Below are 20,413 nucleotides of genomic sequence, written 5' to 3' on the forward strand. Positions count from 1 at the left end.
TTGCAATATTTTTCTTCTCTTGGGCTCAAACCCATGACAGTTTGCGCAGCTATTGCAAAACTGCTAAATGAGCTACTGGAATACAACTACAGGATCTACAGTATAATATGGAGTACTGTTCTGTACATACAAGAAAGCATTCTGAGAAAGATGGGTGGTTCTACAGTGCCAGACAAAATAATGGGACAAATAACAACACTTATTACACGGCTCTCTGGAATGCTTGATTCTGATTGGTTAGTTGAGACATTTGCAGGTTCGTTCTTTTCAAATAATAACCGCTCCAAAATAATAACGCATAGCCGGACTACTTGCACGAGTAAAATCGCTCCGCGCCAATAAAGATCAATAAAGATTACTGTCTGTTTGGCGCCATCTTGTGACAAACACACGACAAGACACAGAGAGCTTACTGAGACTGAACTTGACAAAATAGAGCATGACAGCTACGAAGCCAACACACAAAAAAATACAGAATGGGCATTAAAACTTCTCAAAGACTGGCTAAAAGAGAAAAAATGGAGACAAGTATGAAGCAGAGGATCTTAATAAGGTATTACGATCATTTTATGCATCTGTGCAAAGTTTCGCGGAAGGATAAAAATGTTAATTTAAAACAAATGTGCCAATAAAATGTTTCAAATTCATATTCATGTCCAGTTTTTTTTCTTATGTGGCAAGTATCCGTGTAATAAGCGGGATAATGTAGAGGCAGCCGGTAGTTATTGGGAAATAAGCCCCTTCAGTGTGACGCTTCGCGTCGGGTCCTGATCACACTGTCGGGGCTTATTTCCCAATAACTACCGGCTGCCTCTACATTATCCCTTACTTAGTCTTTAGGAGACTAGGCCTTTACCTTAAACACTAAAGCTATTCTGACTAAACTGATTTCTTACCTGAAGTGCAAGAGGTCTCAGGTTCGAATTTTGCTTGACTATCAAGTGTCTGACACTAAATGTTAGTCAGTTACAATGGCAAACTTGACTGCATTGTATTTTGTGAGTACACTATTTAGGGCTCTATGATTTCTGTGATGCAGAAAAATCGAGACATGAAAATGGAATTTACTCTATAGTGCAGAATTTGGCAAATTTTGTATAAATTTTTTAAAGGGACATTCCACTTTTTTGAAAATATGCTCATTTTTCAGCTCCCCTAGAGATAAACATTTTGGAATCCATTCAGCTGATCTCCGGGTCTGGCTCTAGCACTTTTAAGCATAGCTTAACACAATACATTGAATCTGATTAAACCATTAGCATCGCGCTAATTTCGAGTTTCGATATTTTTCCTATTTAAAACTTAAAACTCTTCTTTACTTTACATCGTATACTTCGACCGATGGAAGATTAAAAGTTGCATTTTCTAGGCAGATATAGCTAGGAACTATACTCTCAAACTGGTGTAATAATCAGTGACTTTGCTGATGTTATTTTTCAATAGCAGGGGACTATTTTTGGGCAGTGCGTAATATCACTACGCCTGCTGCAGCCATGTTACATCAGCAAAGTCACTGATTATTACGCCAGTTTACATAGTAGACATGCTGGCTCATTTTTTAATTAATTTCCTCACCCTTTCATTCACTTCGGAGAAGTGGGTAGTAGCTTTGAAACCAATTGTAGTCTGATTTATTCTTTCAAACTATATGTATTTACCAGAAAAACATGAAATTTCAGCTCGAGAAAAATGCTCTCTTTACTGTCCGCTTTGTTTGTGTGTGCACACGCACGTGGACCCTGAGCTGCGCATGACACCCTATCGAGACAGACAGTAGACAGAAATGACAGAGGCAACCGGGATTGGCTAAAATGCTAATTACATTATTTTTTATGAACACACGTGTAAATATCGCCTCTTAAAAATAAGAGAGTTCATATTCACTTATCATGCGATAAGTGCATATAGTTATTATCACAACAGGCCTACCTGTAGATTGACTGCTTTGTTCCGAAACAAGGGTTAAATCGCTACAATGTTGCAATTTTATCTTGGTTCAGTTTGCATTCACAAGGCAATATGTCCAAACGTATCAAACTTTGTGAATACAAGTATCATGTGAGTTAACTCTCATTTAATTGGTCAAAGTGCATCTGTTTATATTCTGGGATTCTGCTCAAAGTTTTCATCCGTCAGGATGGACAGACAGCAGCTTCGTGGGATTATTGTGGTTATTTGGTAACTGCTGTTATATCACTTTATTAGGCAGGATAAGCTGTAACACAGACTGTTTACATTGTTGCAAAAGGTTAAGCATTTAGATTCTCGGGTAATTTTTTCACGCTGCCAAAAGACGATCTCCTGCAAATTATTGGAAATGTATAATGTTTGTCCAGAGAGTTATTGATGAACGAGTGTTTTGGTGGCATGCAAGTAAATTTTTTCCTAAAAATTATTATTTTTTTGTTTCTAAATTGGGTGTGTAAGATACCAAATCCAATGCTATGTCATAGTAATCAGTGTCTTGTTGACTAAAACATAGCATCGTTTTCGCTCTTATCAACTTTTTTCGTGGGCTTGAAAATATTTATTATTTTTTATTTTTGTTCATATCTTTAATATTGATTGAATAAGGTCACGTCAAATATTGAAATCATAATTAAATGAACGGCTAAAATCAGACTTTGATGCTCATTATTTCAGAATTTGATTTTGGAAACTGTAGTATGGTTTTATGTTTATTACAGACTGGGTAACATTTAAAAAAATTGTCATAATTGTGCTGCTTTTTCTCACATATTTAGGGGCTGTCCACATGGAGACGCGTATCACTGCATACGTATAAATTTGTTATCGTATTGGCGTATCATCCACACGGATCTGGCGTTTTGGGAGACTGAATCCGCTATTTTTTGAAACCGGGTCCTAAAGTGGATAAATCTGAAACCGTCACCCTTGCGGTTTCGTCTGTACAGCCAATTCGTATATTTTGTGAAGCGAAAACGTCATCACATCACGTGTCGGAAGCGTCACACGTAACAGCAACAACAATAACGGCGGATTACGTGATTGTGTTCGTGCTACAGAAGCTACTAAAGCCTACTAGCTTTATTACAGCAAAATCTATTGCTTCTATGCAATTGTGGTGACCAACAAGCGATAATGGACAACACCATACGTTGGCTATGCGCATGCTCAAAGTCTTCTTTCTCCGTGTATAGTGTATATCTGTGGCAGAATTACAGCGCCCCATACTGGTCCGGCATATATACTACACCGCTTTCAGTCAGTTTCAGTGGTTTCGTGTTTACGGATTCTTTTTTTAGATCAAGGAAAAAAATGATCGGATAGGGAATGCACCGGCTTCGTGTGGATATAGCCTTAGACATTTGTATCCATTTATAATTGAACTATTGTTAGAAAAGGTCTTGATGAATGAATACAGTGTGGATACCTGTCTATTATAGACAGATATATAAATAGTTCCAACCCTAACCAAACACACAATTAGATTTTTCAGGTGTGTTTAATTAGGGTTGGAACTAAACTCTCCAGGACAGTGGCCCTCCAGGACAAGGGTTCCCCACTCATGATATAGACAAAATAGTATTGAAATATTTGCCTGCAAACTTAATTTTTAGCAAGTGTTACAACTAACCCCACCTATGGGGTAAGTTGTAACGTTTGCACTTCAGTCACGTTTGGTGTAATTGTCCAAGAATGGTAAGTCCTAGAAACAAACTTCAAATGTTCATTTGTTGCAGAGATGTGTGTGTTACTTGTGGAAAAATATATATATAAAAATAAATATTTTTTGAATGATTGAGCCAAAATCAAAAAGCGTTAGGTTGTGCCCCGCTCTTCCCTACTTATTGCGGAGAAGAACAATTAGAAGACATTTTCAAAGGAAAATGAATGCTTTGGTTTTGAATGCCGCTGACATGCTCACCAGAATTCATCACCAAAGAGCTATCAGGTATGTTCATGGTTAATAAACTAATAAGATGGCCTGTTCATTGGTCCGTTTGGTCGGATTGCTTTCACTCTTATACTGTAGCGCTCCAGAGTTCATTTGCAATTGGGCCAAGACCGCCTCGTTCAGGTGGTCTCGTGGCGGTTGTTTTGGTGCAGAACAGAGCATGATTTCGGTGTTCACATATGCCTAAACGAACCAAACCAAGGGAGAAAATGCACCAGGTTCTAAAACAAAGGCTCAGGTGTAAAAACACCCTCAGTCTCTTGCCAACATTAATATCACACCTAAATTCTTAAACAAATCTACTTTATCTTGTTAATTAGTAACAATCACTCTTATGTAGAGAAGAGCTTTAGATATAATGAAGTGTGTTTGATAAATGAGTGTATTTTGTAATCAACTTACTGAAAGAATCATTTGGGACCTAAATGATTTGAAAAAAATCTGTAGCAATGTTGTATCTGTATTCTGTACAATTTGAATCTGTACAACCTCTGTAGCAATGTTTTAGAAGGGAAAACAGTGTCTGTACAAAAGATGTCCATGAGACCTTACACTTTAAAAAGGTCCTTATATTTACCATGTATGTAGGTACAGATGTGCCTTTGAAGTACCAATATGCACCCTTTGTTGTTATCAGATGTTATGTAAGGGATAAGGTATAGGCAGTCGATTGCAATCTCCGAAATAAGCCCTGACAGTGTGATCAGCATCTGACATGCAGCAGGGGTCTGGTATCACAGTGAAGGGGCTTATTTCATGATAACAACTGTCTGCCTATACATTATCCAACTTATTACACGGCTATGTACCACATAAGTAAGATAAGGAACATTAAAAATTGATTTGAAATACCTTGAAAATGTTAAACCTTCTGCAAGGAAAACCTGTTTTCTTTTGGTTTTAAGATAAGACATGACTATTAAATTTCACAAACACACTATTATGTTTAATCATTTGTGAATATATGTTATTAAAAGACATATTTATATCAAATTTTTGTGTAATATTAAACTGTACCTATAAAAAAGATTTGCAGCATCCGTGTTACTGTGTGTTATTAGTTTTGAGCTGTTGTTATAAGAAAATAACAAACCTGCAAATGTCACGACTGGCCAATCAGAATCAAGAATTCCAGACATCCATGTAATAAAATTTTAAAATTCTTCTTCTTAACATAATGGGTTTAACTAGTGCAGTATGATTTCTAGTCTTTACTAGTCTGCACAAACACACTTGTTTCTACAAACATGTATAGACTAACAACTGAATTTGACACAAACCACACTGCAAAGAGCTGCTGTTGTACAAATTTCACTATGATTGAACACCCTTGTCATAATCATTTATAATTACATCAAAGTATGCTGCGGTATTATTGAGTCTAATTAATGAGTTCATAATCTCAAGTGGGTTTAACTGTTTGATTAAGTGCGAGAAGTGTAATCTTCACTTTAAAATGCATGGCACAAAAAAAGAAAGATTACCTCACCAAGGTCTTCCAGTCGTGAAGGTCTAAGATTTTTATTGCTTGACTATGTTAGGAAATTTGTAATATAATAAAGAACACTGAAAAAAATTCTCAGTATCTTTGTCTGGTTTTGCAGTTATAACGGTAATATGCAAGAGCAAAATTCCAGAACTTATTTTTAGACAAGCTAGCGTAAATTAGTGTTGGGCGATATGCTCATGTGACATCGTCCTATCATCAGCTTGTGAGATTGCAATACTAGAAAGTATCGGGGGACGGGGCAATGGTTTACCTATTTATTTACATACATATGTACATAGAGTAAGTGCATTATGCATTCTCAGAAAAAAGGTACACTCTAAGAAAGGATGTGTGCATTTTTTACACATTGTTTTATGTAAAGCTATTTAAAATATTATGTGTTATTTTAACACAATATGTGTCATTTGGTGTTGATTTTGTGTTCAAATAAATAAAAGGGACAATACAAAACAACACAAAATGTGTTCAGTATTTCCCATACATTTATTTACTTGTGGCGCACTGCCACAGAATCAACACTGGCCACCACGAATAGATTTTTTATGATTGCCATTTATATTTTACTGTTGAAAAAATGGCTTAATTCATTGTTGCAAGTGCTCAGCGCGCCTCCCCCTCCCTTTCTCTCTCATTTTGCATGCAGTGCTCGCCTCTCTCTCTCTCACATAACAGTAAAAATGTGGCAGTGATTTCAATGTTCGTTCCGCTATATACTTTTTTTCTGCGTAAACGTCAACAGTCACAGATGTTACTGACAGAGAAGACGGCTGACTGAGAGTTTATCATGACTTGACGAAAGGTTCGCATTAGTGTTTCACACACTAATCTTTCCATCTATATCAGGGGTTCTCAAAGTCCGGACTCCGGTCCGGATCCGGACCCGACGGGAACTTGATCCGGACCTGCGTCCACTTCATATTACAAGTGCATTAATTTCTATGTGATTGATTAAATGTGTGCATTTACTACTTTAAAAATGCATATTAAACTTGTAAACCATTCGTTTAGTTTTTTTTTTCTTTTTAGATTTAAGAGTATTCCTGGTCCGAAAATAAAACGAATTATTTAAACATTTTCTGTGAGGCGCTGTAGCCATCACACCCAGATATTATGCACAGCTACTTCATGTACTACGGCTTTTGATCAGTAAGTCCTTATCAATCTGAAATCACTGTTGTTTGAGTCGTTTAAAACATGCATTTGAAACAGCAACACTCGTCAAACATAATCTTTAAACATATTCTTTATTATCATGAAAATACCTGAAAAGGTCTAAAGAACAGCAATATAAATATATCCTTAAGACATTTCCTGGAGCTGCGTGTTTCTGGTTCTTCGTCTGCAGCGCATATTAGGTTTCTGCCCGAGAGCGCCCCCTGGCTTTTGGATGTAATGGCATGTCACCGTAATTCATTGAGAAGCATAGCAAGAATCATAAGCCAATTTATAGGCGCACCCCTCATTTAGGTCAGTTTCTCTGCCTACCAACCACACTTTTTTGCCATGGTTTATGCATTTGATGGAGAACAAACTGTGCCATTTCTATAATTAGGTTGCTCTGTATTTTGCACCTGGTTACTTTTGGCATATTTCTTGTGTTTATGTTTTAAAAAATTTTTAACTTTAAATGCAAAATACACTTATGTTTTTCCCAAACTATTTGTGTTGATTTGTTATATAAACAAATTATTTACATTAAGTTTTTCCGGACCTATGAAAATGATGAGAATTCAGATTTGGACCTTTGAATGTAAACTTTGAGAACCCCTGATCTATATGCTGTATGCCCGTGCACGTGTTTTATAGTAACTCTGTATAACAGTTACAGTGTATTCTCTCATATTTCTGAATTTACACCAAATTGTCTGCGCTATACCTGATATACAATAAAACTCACATTTAAAATAAAAAAGGGCCCATAACACAACAAGACATTGATAAAAAGAGCAAAAGCAGTAAGGCTTCAATGTAAATGTATGGTGATTGATTTTGTCAGATGATTGTCGCGTTTAGGATTTTAGCAGCAGTTGGATTAAACACGAGGTGTTACTGGGTCATGTTTAGTCACTATTTTATAGTCTACTCGTTTTATGTACAACAGAACAGATCATATGTAAAAATGGCATTGATGTATTAAAATGCAACATAATGTGACAGATCAAAATCCTTTGGGAAACACTGGTGTTGTTCCGATGTGTTTAATTAGGGACAACACATTTAGGGACAGATTTACTAAACGGGGCAAATTAGAGCAAGAGCGAAATTTAAAAAAAAGCAGAGCTGATGAGTTTGCACGTGATCTACTAAAGTGTGATGCGCTTGAGTTTAGCACCATGGACATCACAGCTAACAAAGCCATAGTACACCTGCTATTGCGTGACGACTTCTAGTGATTCCTCTTTTGTTTCCTCCAGCAAATAAAAAAAATGTCTTGGCGAACAATATTTTTGAATAATATGTTCCTCTGGCATTACAAATAAACTGTTACATGTTTAAAATCCTCTGTCTTGTAGCATGCGCTCTCTGGGGCTGTTTACACTTGGTATTAAGATGTGTTTTCATCGATCGGATCACAAGTGGACAAGAGAGACACATTACGTTTACACCTGGTATTTAAATCCGTCTCTTTGTCCGCTTTCGACCGCATCTGTCCTGAATACTGTGAGGGGGTGGTCTGTGAGATGGTGGGCGAGTCCCTCTGCTGTCATTCAAACCCGAGCGGGAGTAATTATGAGTTTATATGGACGCAAACTAATATTATGTCGTAGTACAGGCTTGTTTAGCAAGTATACATGCTGCACAGAGTTTTGTACGTGTGTATGTAAGAGCTTTCTCTGAATTTTCAGCGCAATTGATGAAATAGGATCGCGCAACTTTCACACGCTTTCAAAACGAAACTACGGAGAACACCCGCAGTAGTTTTATCAATGAAAGGTTAAAAATAGTGCTGTTTAGCGTATGTTCACGCCAGAAGTCAAAATAAGACGTGAAACTTCTGTTTAATACCTCAGATTAGATAAATGGGCGGAGAGAAGGCGGTCGTGTGTGGCTGTTCGAACACATTCAAACACATTTGCATTCCGCAACTCCAAAGCGATCCGATCGCAAGTGGTTTCGACTACCTCTGGATGTGGTGGAAAGTGGTCGAAAGTGGACAAGCTCAAAACGTTTTGAACACCGTTTACACCTGGCATTAATGTCGTCCACTTGTGATCCGATCGACGAAAACGCATGTTAATGCCAAGTGTACACAGCCTCTCTGAATCATCTTTTATCAGCTACAATTTCAGCTTTTTCAAGCACAAAATGATTTAAGAAATGCTTTTTTCAGCATTAAATAATGGCTCAAAAACCATTAATATCACACGCACAAACATTAGTAAATCGCATTGCGTGAATCATTTAAATAATCTCCTCCCATAAATTTTGTGTCTGAAAGAGAAACTCCTAGAAATGCATGCAATAAGGTCAGTTTGCAAAAATAACTAGGCCACAACTTTCACCGCTAATTATCCATACCTATGCATATGTAAAGCACTTGGAGTGCTGCAGAAAAGCGCTATATAAATATAACAAATTATTATTATTATTATTATTATTACCTATCTGTACCAAATTACATGAAACAGTATTCTTAAAGGTTTTTTGTTAAAGATTTTGCTTTTTTTTACAAATAAAACTGAATCGTTTAACACGTTTATGGGCTTACTATGAATTCTGCACCACTTCTGTATAATTTAATCTTTAACTCTACCTATTATGACACCAATTAGCATTTAATGTTGTATTCGCTCTATAAACAATAAAGCTGATGACATCAGATCCCACATGACCTCATCTCCCACAATGCAAGCAAAATGACATTTGACAGCCAACGCACCTGCCTAATCACGGCTCCAACCCAAATGAGCCCTGAGCTTTTGAAAGCAAGCAGTAAGGTGAGGCGAACGAGGGTTAGCCAAAGGCCAAGAGTGCTGTGGTTTCTGGCATTTAACAAAGGGCGACAGCACGGCAGTCTATGGGAAGACTTCTGTATTACACGCCACATTAAAGCCTATTCCCAGCTACGGCACCGGTGAACGAGGAAACGCGCGTAGCGGGAGATAGCGCCGCCGGCCCGTAATGAAACGATGGAAATCTCTGGAACATTTCGCAATTTTTACCCTGATGACGGTGAGCAGCGGGGCTCCTGCCGTATTTTACACAATTGCTTTTGTTGGCGGAGGGTCCATTACCAAGCCCAGCGTCATTACAAGACTCATAAACAGTAATGATCATGATGGTGATGATAATGATGCAATAAGACATGTTGTCCATCTCCGAGAACGATCTTCCACCTCTGCATCGTGTTCTTGCACCTTCTGGTCAAATATGAAAATACCAATTTTGCTGTGAATTGAATTTAATAAACATACCATTTTCGGACCTCATCTTCTGTTATGGAGCGCAATATGGTCTGAATGAAAGGAGTCACTTTTTTTATATGGTTGCACGAATTAAATTAATATATTTGTGGGCGCTGAGGCTAATGTGGAAAGGGATGTATGAGGGTAATCAGTCCTTAAATGAGATAAACTGATATGGGAAGAGTCCAGATCAGACAGCATGATGTCTCGACACTCTACTCCTACTCCTGTCTGATAAATATCTGTCGTGCTAATGCAATTTCACTCTAATGCACACGTACATACACCCACAGCAAGTATGTAAGAAGATGAAATGTACATTAACATTAGGTCAACATCCACTAATTACCTCTTTGTACTCAATCTAAACACAAAATGAGCTTAGCATAATTGCACAAGCACTAAAGTCCAATGCAGATGAAAGAAAATCAATTTAGTACAAAGTTGAAATATATAATATTATATAACTATACAATACACTAATACATTTACGTTCTTATTTATGCATTTGTCAGACGCTTTTTCTTAAAGTGCCTTAGCAAGTTATACATTTTATCAATATATGTTTTCCCTTGGATCGAACCACTTTATCCATAGCAATCCTATGGCTCAGTTGGTACAGCATTGTGTTTTAGAGCACAAAAGGTCATGGGTTTGATCCTATTGAGCACATAACTTTACATTCACTACACTCTGGGTCAAAAAAGGACTTTAGGCTCAGAAAAAAGTTTATATTTGACCCAACAATGGGTTTAAACAACCCTTCATTTTGGTTTGAAACAACCCAGCATAGGTTAAATTACAGCCCAAGGGGCTGGGCTCATCCCTTTTTGACCCAACGCTTGGTTGAAAAATAACCCAGCATTTATAAGTAACTGTAACCGTGAAAATGCATAATGTTTAGCAGAGAGGCCTGAAAGCATGCTAACCTAAATCTAACCTGTTACAGTTCACACTTAAAGAAAAACAAAACAAAGGCTTACAGGTCTAAATACGCATTATGTTTATTTGGTCTACTCCAAGAAACAACTTCAAAGACAATACCATGTCTCCAAGTCACAGGAGACTCGGTACCAGACAAATAAACCCACAACAGCGGATATGCATCCACTGAAAATAGCACATTAGGGTTCGAGCCGTGTTGCCAAAACCATCCAAACCGCTAAAGGCAGAGCGTTGGTACTTCATGAGTAGATCCCAGGTCCAGGGGTGGTTTCCATCACAAACCATGCACCTACACTTTCCAATTGAGAGCAGATGCTAACCGACTCTGTCTCCGAGGCATGTTAATAGTTTTCCTTTTGGCAGAAGGCCAGGCTTTTTCATGATATCAGCTGCTTTGGCAGCCAGCTCAGCACTCGTGCATCTGGCATTCCTGAGCTTAATGAAAAAACAGCAACGCAGCTCCGGCTTGCGTTCGCCCGGATAATTAAGCGTCCCTTTTCCACGTCCTGATAACTTCCTGAGTGACTCCCAAGCACTTCCTCCACCTCCTCTGCTAAAGGTCTCTCTTTCAGACAATTTAATGTCTCTGGCCAAACTCGCTATTCAGAGTCTACGCCTCAAAGACATTTCCATTTGTTTCCCAGCCCGGAACATTCTTGAGCTGGCGGAAGATCACAGGCATCTTTTCGTCCCTTTAGTAACTGACATGTCATTGGAAAACACCGCAACAAAACACAGCAGCAGAAATGCATTGGCTTGCAGTATAGAAATTAGACAGCAAATCCTCAAAGTGTTAACCGCACTCGTTTGAAGCGATGGCTCTTGTGTACCGATGTATGACACTTTAAAAAGGCTGAAGATTAGTGCAACTAAATCTAGGCCGTTTGTCGTTCACTTTAATCCTGAAACGCATTAAATGCATAATTACACAGCTGCAGGAAAATGTTTCAGATTAGCATAACAAAAAACGGAAGACTGTGAGCTGCTGAGACTTCAATGGCGAAAAAGGAAATCTGGTAATTAACAACACTTCTCGGCACTCTATCGCCGGCGAGATAACACACACGGTTGTGCTCCAAGCTGTGACAGCTTGCTGAGAGGTCGAACTGTCTGCAAATATCAAATGCAGAGAGCAGTGCTTCTGCTTAACCTCCATTAACTTACAAGCTTTTGGACAAGTTAAAAACCTGAAGTGCTACAAAGCCAAAAACAATGCAAAGGGGTTTGATAAGGCAGTGATTCTCAAAAGGTGGGTTACAACCAGGGAAGGGTATATCAAGTTTTGGATATCTATTGGTATTTTATAGGATGAGATAATTAGGCATGTCGCAATAATGACTATATCGACTTATCGCACGATAGTTGAACATGACCCCTGTAGTTTTAGGAGAGGCAATATATTTCCATAGTGTTTACATGTGTGTTTGTTTGCATGTAATTAGCAATTTTAGCCAATCGTGATGGTCTCTTTCATTTCTGTCTACTACACTTCGACCTCGGGCGCACTTTGCAAACTAAGTGCTCTTCCGCCATACAATACAGTTCTCATTTTTTATCTGCTTAAAAAAAATCTTTATGTTTTATTTTGTGCCACCTAGGCATGGGCCGGTATAAGATTCTGGCGGTATGATAACCTTTAGCAAAAATACCACGGTTTCACGGTGTTACGGTTTTGCCATTGCAACACTAAAATGTGTTATTTTTTAAATGCCAGATAAAAATAAAGCCTTTAAATTATAATATGCTATCAAAAAATATATAATATTTTTGTAATGTATATTAAATGTAAACATCAAATCAATCACATGACTTAATGATTTAATGAATTTTGTATAAACACAGCTCAAACCTTGGAGACGGTATCACAGAATATTTCAGTGGTTTTGAAACCTTGACTGTTTAAAACCTCGGTATACCTTGAAGACGGTAATCGGCCCATGCCTAGTGCCACCATACTTACTCGTGTAACTACTCATGTAACAGTCTTTAAATAGGGAAAACATGAAAGTGTTTGGTGGCTTCTAAATTCATCCCTGTTTGGATCCTAAAGAATGAATGGGGCTAGGCTAAATGCTAACACATTCTCGACGCACTGTACAAAGATTAAGTGTACGCATTCAAAAAATATAGGTTTGTATTAATACATCCAAGTTGAGGTAAGAACATAGTAAAATATTGAAAAACAATAGTGTTTTCCTTTAAGGGGATTGTTACATCTCACATGAGGTATTGACTTACATGTAAACATTTATTCCACTTTGTAGAAAATACAGAGTTATCCAATTTTGTATATTCCCATGCATCCAAAAAAAGACAGAGATATGAATTTTGGTCAGTATCACCCAGACCTAGTGTAAGGTTTTTACAAAGGGACCATTAAAACAATGCAACAACTGCTAAAAGTAGTCATGCGATTGCGGTTGGTGTCCACCTGAGATAACGTCCCAACGTCGCTTTCTTGACATGCTATCGGACTATCCGATCTGTCCGCTTACACTGCAGACGCAAATGCATGTATCCGACTCATATCCAACTTATTTCCACACATGAAAAAGGCCTAAAAACAATATGAGAATATAGGAATCTATACACTTTTTTTGCTAAAGCCCAGTACACTCTGAAGCAGAAATCCAAACCAATCTCATTCACTGAAGTTGCTGTTTTTAAAAAACATATGTTTAAACGCCCTGTGAGAGCTTTTACCTTATTGATACATGCCAACTAAGCTCAGTCTGTCTTACGGTGCATTCACACGGGGCGTAAGCGTTAACGCTTAATGGAAGGCTTGTCTGAAGCGTGGCCAACAGCCAATCACAGTGGCCAGTACACCTGATTGGCTGACGCACGTGTTGCAGCTTGAAAAGTTGAGAAATGTTCAACTTCTGCCACGAGCAACAGCAGTGACGCAGCGCAGACGGATCCACAATTCAGTTCGTCAGCGCATGACGTCACCCATTAAAAGTGAATGGGATGCGAGATCATCCTATCGTCAACATGTGAGATCGCCGATACACGATAATATCAAGGGGTGGGGCAATAGTTCATTCACTCATTTATTTATTTGTTAATTTTTTACTCATTTATGGTGGACAAAAAGTTCAGGGGGGTGTGAGAAGAAATCCGCGCACGTTACAAGCTTTCTCACACAAAGTGATGCCCACAAACCCTCTCATGTGAGGAAAAGCACGCAATGTGCATGTTTAGGTAAACTTATGATGATAATAACAATAACTTTCGCCAAATATCGTCATGAAAGCTCGCTTTCAGTCATACGTCTGACTATCGTCGACCCACGATAGTATCATCTATCAGCACAACCCTAGTCTGTCTGTCACATGCCTACTAAAGCACTGAGAATGCCATCCGACACACCAACCCCAGACCATTCATGTAAGCTTCATTCATTAATTTAGGTTTTTCTCAAAATGCTGACCATATTGGCACTGAACTCGAGCTTTATGTGGCAGAGTCGAGAGGTTCATGAAAGGGCTCAGAAACCTTGCTGATTGATGAGGTTGCGAGTATTCCCATAAACATAATGCTTGGTTTGTTTTGCGCTTTCTGCTGAAAGCACCAAGACGTGATTTGTGAAACCTCCCTGCATTCATGAATAAATGCAACATTATGATTATTAACTCTATTAATGAAACTTCAAAGGAAACCTGAAGGACATTAGTTACCACCAGCTCTAAATCATACAGTCTCATAGGGAAAAGAAGCAAGTAATGAAAACAATCTATCACAAAGATCGATTGCGCAGCCTTTTCTGTACTGACAAACCATACTGCAGTACAACGCCTCTAATCATAAACGAAATTGAAGTAAAGCACATATTACTGCACTGTGTAGCAGGAAGCAAATACGATTATCCATTTGCAGAAAATAAATACTGTGTGCATATATGCAACTAGTTTCATGCACCAACTTCTATTTTGACCCTGTGCAAATGAGGCCAAGGTAGAGATGTGGCCGACAACCACCCCAGCCTGGAAACAAGGCCCTGGAGACAACAACCAATCAGGATCCTTCAAGTAACTCTATCCATCCTCACCAATGCCCCGTGTGCATCACCAGCCCACATGTCTATATCCCTCCGAGACTAACAGCCAATAACACAGTGCTGATGGGAATAACAAACACACAAATAAAGGCTAGGCACGCACATAAACTTGTCCGACAGAAAGGACCTGCCCACGCGAAATAAAAAAATGTCTGAGCCCAGCTTGACACACAGTGGCCCGAAGAGTAAATGCCTGTTAAGATCTCGTACGCTGATCGCATACGAAACCCAGCAATACCCCAGAGTCGCCTGGCAATCTCTCAGAGCCCTGACCTGTTAAATTCACCGCACGATATTACTCTCTGAAACGCGACAGGGTGCAAGACAAGGCCACCGCCACCCGATCGCTATACGTACCTGTTTCGGCACAAAGCATCCAGACCATCTCCCATCAGTCAAATTGACCACTCTTAAGACAAAGCGATAGCACACTAAATTGTAAGGCGAGAAAGTCTAGCAGCAATATACAATCTCATTTAGGCCCAGCGGCTCCTGGAGAGATGCAAGATGAAAAGCTGGTTGTTTATTGGGGGCCTGACTGAACCCTAATGCTCAGGAAAAGAGCGAAATCCACGTCCACATCAGTCCATTGGGGATCGGTGAGAGCCAGGGTAAACGGGTGCCACTCAAATAACCGTACTATTTAAATAATGAAGCTCGAGCAGCAAAACAGAGGACATCAGATGGCAGGGGCAGAGGGTCAGTGCTCGAGGGAGAGAGGAGCTGCCATTTTTTAACTCTGATTTGCATTCATCACAGAGAGAATCTGGACAGGGCACATCTGCCCCCCACTTTCATAAAATCACTGCTGTGGTTTCCTGTCATTAGAGAGCGACGCTTCCTGTGAACCCCTTTAAAATTTTGCAATAATAAATAGTCAAGGTCAGTATTTCATCTCCCATCAGTAACTAAGAATATGATTTCGACTAACAGGTTTGAAATGAATGAATAAGGTCTTTAACAGTTCAATCAATCCCATTAGGCAAGGAAAGCATATCATCCTCTAATTAAATGTAAACTTAAAGAGTAAAAAATGACTATAATTTCTTAATATATCAGAGTGTGGTATTCACCCTGTAAATCTGGGCTTTTGATGTACTATCATATAAGACTTTACTGTATGCTGACATTCAATCGCATACAATGTAATCACTTAATCACAGTATACACCAGACCCTTCATCACATATTATTATGAACCTTTATAAAAATGTAAAATAAGTGAACACAAAACAGACAAAAACAACAATTCTGTACACATTTACTTTTCCTCAAACTGTCAGAAAAATGCTCAAGAAATTGTGCCTAGCTGTCATTGGGGTGATATCCTTTCAATGTACACCTTTGCACATAAAGAGTAGCCTATTAGTACCTCAGGGGTATACTGGAACCAAATGTACACATTTTTGTACATAAATGGTACATTTTAGGGTATTTCTAAAGGGTACTGCCCCATTGACAGCTTGAGACTATTTTTTTCTGACAGTGCAGGTTGTTTCAAAGCTTTACAGTTTCCTTCTGTGAAACACATACATCTTTTGTGTTTCATGTTTGACTTTGAAAGAAAATGTGATTGGCAATTCCATGCAAATGTCAACCTTATTATGAAAGATAAAGTTTTTAACCATACTGAAATCTCAGGTGTCAATATTTGGTGGTTTAAATACCCATGCAAAGTCTCTGTTAAAGTTTTTTAAGCATTTTTTTATTATTTGCCATAGTTAATTTAGTTTCAAGTCATAGTTAAAGGGATAGTTCACTTTAAAATGAAAATTCTGTCATCATTTACTCATCCTCATGTTGTTCTAAACCTGTATGAATTTCTTTTTTTATGATGAACACAAAAAAATATATTTTGAGAAATAGTGACCATTGACTTCCATAGTAGGAAAACAATATTTTGGGAGCATTGTGATAAATAATGAAGAAAATATTTTGATAAATGATGGTAAGCACACAGTTGATGGTACCCATTAAATTCCATCATATTTTTTATTCCTACTATGGAAGTCAATGGTCACTATCTGCTGTGTGTTTACCATCATTACTTAAAATATCTATTTTTGTATTCCTCAGAAAAAAAGAAATTCATACAGGTTTAAATAACATGAGGATGAGTTAATGATGAGACAATTTATTTTAAAGTGAACTATTTACTTCCTTTAAGTAAATTGTCACGTCCATATGGAGAAATGTCACGTCTATAATGTTGTTTCTTCATCATAATTGTGCCTACAAATAAATATTAAATAAAATAAATATTAAATGTTCTCTTAAGAGCCATCCTTTTTCATTTGTTGGATATTATTGCTTTTGGTTTGTGTCTTTTAATTCACAGAACTCCTACAAAGTATGTTGTCTCCCAAAAACTTTCTTTCATCTGACCTTTGATGTCCTTAGCATTTATGTGAGGTCGCGCTGGCGCATCACACGGATGGTGCTAGACCGGAAGTTGTGGTTTAAAAGTGCATTTTTTTTTTTTTTTGCCAAAAACGACAATCGTTTTGCGAGATAAGACCCTTATGCCTTGTTTAGGATCGTTTGAGCCTTTTGAAGCTGTGTTGAAACTGCATTTAAACTGTAAACTGGTGGGCTCCAATAAACTCTATTAAACTGACAAAAAACCTGAATGTTTTCCTCAAATTTTTTATTTCTTCTCGACTGAACAAAGAAAGACATCAACATTTTGGATGACATGGGGGTGAGTAAATTATCGGGATTTTTTTAAGAAAGTGGAGTAATCCTTTAAGACCCTGCTACTCACCTGTTCCAGCAGTTTTCTGTATCTCTGGGTGGCTTGCTGGATGAGATCACGAACTGTCCATCCTTCCTTACACGGGACAACCACACCGGTCCTTCCAAAAGTCACCGTCACTTTCATTTTAAATCCCAAAAGTGGAAGATTATTCCAGTTGTGTCCTTATGCAAACTTCACAAGTAGCATGTGTGTGTGTTTACAGCCACAAACTGGTCTTCAGCATCCAACGTTACAGCATCAAAGATGACATACCTACATATAAAAGATTTAACAGTTAGATTAAAAAGAAACCAAATATGATACACAATGGATGTTAATGTAGGGAATACAGTTACAAAACATAAAGGGTAAACATTATGAGGGGTGTGTTGCATAACAACAGCTGGAGGGAAAAGTTGGAGGAGGTCGGTGATAGTAACACTAAAGTAATAGTTTCAGACGGTTTTGGTTATTTAAGGTATAAATGTAGGACGCGGTTATCGTTAACGTCCCGTTACTAAAGAACTGAGATTGCTAACAGGTTAGCTCTGATCATAACTCTTTTAAAACTCACTCCAAACTCTTAAAACAAGAAAATGCCAGTAAAACCATCAACATTTAACATTTTAAATACATTTACTTGTGTTTCTATACCATATCAAAGCTGTTTTGCACTTACTTGGGAAATAAAGGATGGAGAGACGCGCAGGTTAAGTTAGCGGCAAAAACTTTCGCGACGAGTTTATGAAAACATAAAAAATCACGCGATCATCGTACTGCCTGAAAACAAATACTCCTCTGTTCCGCTCATCAACGACACAAACGCGTATTTACTGATGATAACGAGAATGTGGGGACGTTGTTTGCATCAGTATTTTCTCAGGATGCATTCCTGAAGTTCCCAAGCAGCCTCCTCCAACACTGTTATCCCAACTCAGAGCTGGGCCACGCGCTCTAACTTTATTAAAGGGCCAGCGCACACAAAACACTTGAACGGGAAAGAAAATATTCTGTACTCTTGTCTACCTCACTATAATTTTTAAATATCTATACTATTTTACTGACCAGTGTAACACCAAATAATTTATTTTATAACAATCCAATGCCATATCTCACCCACAAATACAATGCTCGCCTCTTAGTGTTATAAAACTCATTATAACCTATTTTATTTTGTAATCCTCGGTTTCCAGTAATAATCTTGAATCGTTTTCAATATATACCCTTCTATACAATGTACAATACCTATATTTTGATATTTCTATTCTGTTCTATTCTATTCTGTTCTATTCTATTCTGTTCTTTTCTATTCTGTTCTATTCTAGACTTTTTGTCTGTCTGTCTGTCTGTCTTCCTGCCTGTCTGTCTTGTTCTGTTGTTGTTTGTCTATTCTATTCTATTCTATTCTATTCTATTCTATTCTATTCTATTCTATTCTATTCTATTCTTCTGTATGTCTGTTTGCCTGCCTTCCTTCCTTCTATTCATCCATCCATCCTTCTGTCCGCTCGTTCATTCATCTGTCTTTGACTCCTTCATAAACAGTAAACACTGTATGCTGTTAGATCAATGTTTTCTGGGTCATGAAATAAAACTTTTACTTGAAAAACTTTCAACTGCTAATGAGACCCCGAAGTGAATGCAGAACATTTTTAGGTTAGTGTTGAATAATTAAAACATGTCCAATGAAATAATAATTTGCAATGCAGACATAATATTAACATGAGAAATAGATTTCATGAAGAATCAATGATAACAGTTAGACACTGGGGGCAGCTGCACATTTTATTGAACCCTGATGTTCTGTATGCAAGAATTTGTTATTACAATAAAGTGCTGGGCTACATGTTTTAATGTGCAATTCAATTAATTGAACACATTCAGTATTGCAGTGATTCTCCATTCTTTAGAGGAATTACTGTATACTATCAACCTTTCAGATGAGTACACCATCAGCACATTTTATTTTTACTGTAGATGCAAAACACCTCAAGATCTACAGATAATGATATTCTACAGAAACTATTTCCATTTCATTGTCATTCTATTGTGAACATATCTCTCATTTATTTGCTGTAGATAACAGGTTGAAAAGAATCAGACTGTTTCTTCTTTTACCCATCACTCACTACAACAGCCGAATAGATGCTTATCATGTGTTAACAAAACAATAAACACACCCATTTCACTTATTCTGCTTTTTTGGCATGTTTTTTGTCAGCATACACTATGAAGAAAGCCTCAGTACAGTATTAACAGATATGGTACTCCAAAAGGACAGTTCATCCAAAGCAGCCAGAGATTATTTCTCATGTGTAAATGGACACTTGATCCAAAATTACAAAATGTAATCACACTTACATCATTTTATATATTGTTTTGGTAAAACACAGCAATTTTGTAGAATTTAAGGGTTCATAGTGAACATGTCTATCAAGATCCAAAAGGAGACACTATTAAACACCATTAAAATAGTACACATGACTTGTGCAGGATATTTCAAGTCTTCTAAAGGCATGTAGCTTTTTAAGATAGATGTGTCGTTACTCAAATCATATTGCAGTTTGATGAAACACATGAGACACTAAAGTACAGTATGTAGACAGTTTCAGCAGTAACAACATAAACAAGCGGCTTTCGTGGAACACACAAAAAAAATAACAAAGTCCTTTAAAAGCAGTTTATTTATATAACAAGCAAAATAAACAACATGTAGATTACCTAGGAAACCAAAACATTTGTTATTTTCGACAAGGTATTTGTTCAAGAGTTCAGTTTAGCAACTAGTCAGACCATTAAACAAACAGAAACCGAAAGTAAAGTTCTGCACAGACCCA

General features: G+C 37.7%; 1 protein-coding gene across 2 annotated transcripts in view; it reads right to left on the reverse strand.

Annotated features, from left to right (window-relative positions):
- Window positions 1–18,510, reverse strand: part of pard3bb (par-3 family cell polarity regulator beta b) — a 416,763-nt gene extending 398,253 nt beyond the window's left edge. For both annotated transcript variants that reach the window (XM_065292869.2, XM_065292868.2), the window contains exons 1-2: window positions 18,256–18,510; window positions 17,604–17,849 (exon numbers count right to left, since the gene is read on the reverse strand). In XM_065292869.2, coding sequence (XP_065148941.1) covers window positions 17,604–17,720 — 117 coding nt within the window. In that variant the 5' untranslated portion in view covers window positions 17,721–17,849; window positions 18,256–18,510. The remainder of the gene's footprint in view (window positions 1–17,603; window positions 17,850–18,255) is intronic.
- Between the last annotated feature and the right edge of the window lie 1,903 nt (window positions 18,511–20,413).

This window comes from Paramisgurnus dabryanus, chromosome 15 (genome assembly GCF_030506205.2).
Source record: "Paramisgurnus dabryanus chromosome 15, PD_genome_1.1, whole genome shotgun sequence".
NCBI classification, from domain to species: Eukaryota; Metazoa; Chordata; class Actinopteri; order Cypriniformes; family Cobitidae; genus Paramisgurnus; species Paramisgurnus dabryanus.